This window comes from Poeciliopsis prolifica, unplaced genomic scaffold (assembly GCF_027474105.1).
Source record: "Poeciliopsis prolifica strain line A6 unplaced genomic scaffold, Auburn_PproV2 SCAFFOLD050, whole genome shotgun sequence".
Taxonomy (NCBI): Eukaryota; Metazoa; Chordata; class Actinopteri; order Cyprinodontiformes; family Poeciliidae; genus Poeciliopsis; species Poeciliopsis prolifica.
In genome coordinates, this window is record NW_026562425.1 from 145,581 (window position 1) to 151,263 (window position 5,683).

A 5,683-nucleotide genomic window follows, 5' to 3' on the forward strand; every position below is an offset into this window, starting at 1 on the left:
ACAATCACCGTCAATACTGTTTTCATCCTGTCTGTTTTTACTTTTTTAAACATGCCATTTATATACATAATGTACAGAATGAAAACTAACATTATCTGGTTTCTCTGCTCAAAACGATGCCCAGTGAAAAAGCTTAAACTTTTACCAAGTTTTTAAGCCTTAACTTTGTAAAACCCTCAGTTAATCTATATACAAGAAAGTTATTTAAATGTCTAGAATATGGTACTTACAATTTAAAATACATAAAACATTCTATAGGCTATTTTCCATTTGCTGGACTCAGTCACCTCCAGATTATAGGAAATGCAGCAGCCTGTCTTCTCATAGGAAAAATGTCATAATCTCACTATATCAGGTCTTCACTCCCACAGCATTGATCTGTGAATACACAGTCTCTGGTTGGTCATTGCTTCTAGTCTTGGTGCCTTCCTTACTAATAAAAGGTCCGACTGTGCTGTAGGTGGTGGTTGGGGAACCAGCTTCAACTCCAGGTGTTTCATTCAATGTTTCAGTTTGATCATTTACCTGGAAAACAAACATAATCAGTCAATAAAACACTGGAAAACAGTTCTGGAAAAGGTTTTCTTCAGTGTTAATTTAAACAAAACATCAAATCACTTAACCTTTTACATACATTAACTGCTCGTGTGCCCGAGCAGCTGAAAATAAATTGCTTGTGCTACATTAGAAAATAGTTACCATGAAAAAGAAGCAAAGCTTCATGAAAAAAACAGGACTTAAAGTTTGTGTTCCTGCATTATTTCATTCATTTTTTTTACATTGGGACACACATTTGACCCACAACTTTTAAAATACTAATTGCAGTTTTTTTGTCCAATTAAAGTATGAGAATGGATGATTCCAATCCTCATGGGTCGGTGTTAGAGTTAGTGTTTGGTCCATGTTTAGTTGTTTATCATCCTACTGACACCTGCTGATCTTTAGGTTAAATTAATGCTGGAGGGGAAAAAAAGGTTTCAAACTATTTTAATCAGACAGGGAAGGAGATTCTGTCCCATGAGAATCAGAAACCTTTAATTTAGGAAAAGGTTCAGAAGCCAAAATGGGTCATTTACCAGACAGAGATACTACAAAAACAAATGTTTTCAACTTGTAATTAAAAGAAGTAGATAGCACAGTCGACTTAATGCTTCAAATTACAAAAATGTTTTCTGCCTTTTACAGATTCTTTTGATCAAATATTGTCTATTAAATTAAACTATATATTTTTAAGCACAGAGGGAAGCAATACCATCACTTACCACAGGAAGAGCATATATTGTGTCGTTAACGTTGTCTTTGTCACCTGCTGGTTGGACATAAAGAAATAATTTATTCTTTAAAAGCGTTGGCTTGAATATTGTTGTTTTATCTTGCTCTAATTACCTGTTCTGACTACCATTTTGGTTCATTAGATAACTTGAATTATGTCTACATTTTATCAAAATGTTTTTATATCCTCATCCTCAGAATAGATATTGTAACGATACGTTTGTTAATTTAGTTAAAATCAATAATTGCATCCTAACAAGTATTTTGAGCTATTTTAAATGAAAAATGATCAATTAGTTATTCCATTAACCTGCTGTTGTAAATTTAAATCACTGGTAAATATTGTTGACATTGAAGTAAATCCACAGATATACATACACAGCAGCTTTCTATGGTATAAATTGTACCACATAACCAAAATCTTCAATGTATCTTAGTGATATTTTGTTAGATTGAAAATTAGAAAGTAGTACTTAATTGTACAATAAAAGGAAAATGACAAGCAATTTTTTTATTTACATATTTTTCTGAAAGATAAAAATGTAAAAAGTATCATGTATTTGTTTTTAGGTAAAACATATGTTGGAACATCAGTTTTCAAGTCTCCACAAATTCTCAGTTGGATTTAGGTGTAAACTTTGACAAGGCAACTCTAAACCAATATTTAAGTCTAAAATAAACTATTTGATGCCTGTATATTTAGGGTTGTTTTCCTGCTGGAAGATGAAGCTCCTACTGAACCAAATAGAACAAAGGATAAAAGGCTGACACTTGAATAGTGTTTTATCAAGTCAGAGGACTCCAAAGCACTTCACATTACATTAACTATTCACACTTTGATCTAAATTCACACTTTGACTATGTGATAGACTTACGGGTACAGGCAAAGTAGAAGTGTCTTTGACACAAGGATTGTCACAGAAAAACCAGATGTTTGAACTGTCAACCAGGAAGAACTCCTCCACCCTGAGCTATTATTGGCTGAAATAATTAAATTTGTTTTAAATAATTATTTTATAATTGCCACTCCTCAAAGCCCATGTTTGTGACCAACCCAGAGTTGTGATGTAAACAGAAATAACATTTCCTTACCCTTCCAAATTTTTATTGTGGTTACTTTGTGTTGGTTTATGACATAAGCCAACAAATAATTTGATATAATGTGAAAATATGAAAGGGACATGAATACATTTTGCAAGACATCATTGGCTACTAGCTACACAGATATTGACTAACCATAACTCTTAATGTGAACTTACCTTTCTTGCATTTATGACATCCAAAATAAATCATAGGGAGTAGAAAAACCAGCAGGATCAATGCAGTATACCCATAATATTTTCTGGGTTCTGACAAAAGAGAAAGAGAAATAGTTCAGTTGTAATGAGGAATGTAAACAAAAACTATATATTACAACCTATATTTCAAAACCATTGCCATGAGAAACCTTAATTTGAAATGGAAGGTCTTTTACAAATAGGCAGCTTAAAATATATATATTCTCTAATTTAATCAATAAAGTGTTCAATAAAATTAAAGAACAACTAAAATAACTTCCATCAGTTTTCTACTGGGCTAAAATCCAGTGTGTAAAGTGTTTTTGTTTTGTCATAAAGTCTTACCTCCATGTTGGTTGCAGCGATTCTCAATGTTTAGTTTGGATTCGTCCTTGCTGACTTGGTTGCTATGGTTACAGACAATTGAGTCTATCGACTTGGAGATGTGAAGAAAAGATCCAGATCTGGTGACCAATCTTCCCTCGTCTCCCTCCTGGTTACAGGTGTGATTCTTGCATCTTACAGTGATGCTGATTGAAGAGTCGTCTGTCCTGCAAGTCGCTGTCAGGTTATAGGAGGAGGAGCCGAACGCACAGGTAAAGGTGAGATCAACTGCAGACACTGGATCTGTGGGAGGAAGTAGATTTAAGAAGTTATACAGTTTAACACAAAGAGAAAAAGAGAGGTCAGAATCCAACAGGAAGTACAATTCAAAGAGCAAAGTAATTCTTATGTAACATAGTTGAAATGGTTCAGTTTAAATTCTGCTAGTATGGGTTTTATGGTTGTCCTGTGATGAGTGTTTTTTTGGCGCCCCCTACTGGTTGCCTATAAAAGAGAACTGCAGATTCCACACAGTCTGTCAGAAACTCTACTGTGGTAGGTCATCAAGTCCAGTTCCTTTCTGAACAGTAGTGGTGGTTGTGTTCTGAGACTAACGTGGAGTTTTGTTGCAGTACCCAGAGTTGGCGAACCAGTAGGGAGGCTTACTGTATTTTTGTTATTGTTGAACACTCATTACAGGTAATTATGTTAAATGTCAGAAATTTATGTTGTCAGTTATGTTGTCAGTTATTTTTCAGTTAAGTTTGTCAGTGTGTTTATTATGTTGTCAGTTTGCTGTATTTGCCTGTCTGTCAGTTTGTTTGTTCTCTGTTTCAGTTAGAGGTTACTGTTAAATAGTTTATTAGTTAAATTTGACTGCTGTCTATGTTTATTTTCCTGATTTTATTTATTTTATTTTATTTTGTTATCAATGAAAATCCACTATACAATCACCTGTTATAAAAATGCATTTGTAATGATTATTGTAAGACACAGTCTGTCAGGAAACTACTGTGTACCCAGAGTTGGCGAACCACTAGGGAGGCTTACTGTGTTTTTGTTATTGACATCCATTACAGAAATTTACCCAACTCGTCTCTGCTGTGTGCTGTATATTGGGGAGGAAGTCACACTTATAGCTTATACTGTTTATGAATATGTATTTCATTTATAAATGTCAAAATTATAAATAGAAAATTTAGACAGTTATTAGATTACATGTTATCTTAATTTCTTTATTCATTTAGAAGTGGCTATTTTACTAAATGTTATACATATGTGAGAAATATACTTCTAAAAAAACTTACCTTGAACTGTAACATTGTATTGAGTTAGTTCTTCATCTCGAGGTGTTATAACCTTTGCAGTATAAATACCACTGTCTGACTTTTGCAGATTCTTCAGTGCGACATTGGATTTTTCATCAATTTCGATTCTTCCAGTGTGACTTTCTTGAACAGTTGACTTGATACCAGTTATAACTGTTACTATTGCCTTATTTTTAAATTGCCATGACCAAATGGCATCTGGTGGAACTTTAGCTGTGAGATTAAGAATAAGATCATCTCCAGTCTTCACAAATACATCAGTCACTGCAGAGGAACCTAAAAAACACAAAACAAAATTCCAAACAGAATTAAGATCAGTACAAAGCTATCAAGTACATCGACTGGATTAAAGTAAATTCATAAAATGTGTATATTGTTAATGTAAAAAAATCATCCCCTTTGTAGGTGTAACAGCCTGTCTACAAGGAATCGACAGGAAATATTTGATGAAATAAAACAATCAAAATTGGTGTACTTTGCAAGTCACATACTGTATTTATACTTGTAATACTTGTAATACAGTGTAAAGTGGCAGAAATCTTTGATTTTAATCTCTTTTAAAAAATGTTCTACCAAGAATTCAAATTGCAAATTAGCTTGTGACTAGAAAAGTACATATAAGACAACGGTTGCTTTGTTTTCAACATGTAACATTGTTTAATGTGCTGTTCTTGATTAAATAAACTTGAATTGAATCGAACAGAATAAATATGTAGAATTAGAGTGATGACAAATCAAATAAATCGCAGTGAAGATAATTTTGATATGGAGAATGAAGGAATGGGTTACAGGCACAACTTCTCACTTAGTCTCCATTACAAGACTTAAATTTTGACAAACATAAAACAAATATTTTGTTGTTTGAGCTTCATCTGTCTAACCTGTGAATTACCAAACATGGATACAGTGAGAAAAAAGTAGACAAAAGTTTAACATTTCAAATCTTTACTTATTTCTTTTTTTTATTGGAACTAAAATTCTTACTTCCTGGACCAAACGTTCTCACCGTTTCCCCTTTACCTCGAGGCAGAAACTTTTAATAGTGATGTCTTATGACAAGATTGTTTAACTGAATTAAAGCAATCTAAACTGTGAAATATTAAAAACAGACAAAAAACTCAGCTTACCTTGCATTAGAAACATGTAGACTAGCAGCAGAAATGGAAACGAGACACTCGAAGCCATTTTTCAAACCATTTGAGGAAGTCAAGCACTTCCTGAAATGTTCATAAAGCTGCGTGCATGAACGATAACGCGAGATCAACCATTCGTCATGGTTCATAGCTCATTTTTTTAATCTACTAATACATGTATGTTTGTATTTTTAGCTCCTGCTGTCTTATACAGCCAGGGGAACTATTTCTCCACAAGCAGCCAAATTCTGATCTTAAATCTGATCTAAAAATTCTGATCTTAAATTCTGATCTTAAAATCTACTCTGGCTGGGACTTTCAGAAGAAATATTAAAAATAAATAAATAAA

General features: G+C 33.2%; 1 protein-coding gene across 1 annotated transcript; it reads right to left on the minus strand.

The window, feature by feature from the left end:
• Nucleotides 1-209: 209 nt before the first annotated feature.
• Nucleotides 210-5,413, minus strand: LOC129377978 (uncharacterized). Its single transcript, XM_055058198.1, has 6 exons — nucleotides 5,329-5,413; nucleotides 4,181-4,477; nucleotides 2,895-3,176; nucleotides 2,532-2,621; nucleotides 1,263-1,309; nucleotides 210-525 (listed from the first exon to the last, which is right to left on the minus strand). The coding sequence occupies exons 1-6, from the start codon at nucleotides 5,384-5,386 to the stop codon at nucleotides 352-354; spliced, it is 948 nt and encodes a 315-aa protein (XP_054914173.1). The 5' UTR covers nucleotides 5,387-5,413; the 3' UTR covers nucleotides 210-351.
• Nucleotides 5,414-5,683: the final 270 nt, after the last annotated feature.

Bases quoted from the DNA above. Each gene is read 5' to 3' on its own strand.
- LOC129377978 (XM_055058198.1), bottom strand. From the start codon at position 5,386: ATGGCTTCGAGTGTCTCGTTTCCATTTCTGCTGCTAGTCTACATGTTT. The intron at 2,622-2,894 runs GTAAGACTTTAT...CTCTTTTGTCAG, and splicing joins TCGCTGCAACCAACATGGAG to AACCCAGAAAATATTATGGG. The intron at 1,310-2,531 runs GTAAGTTCACAT...ATGTCCAACCAG, and splicing joins ATGTCATAAATGCAAGAAAG to CAGGTGACAAAGACAACGTT.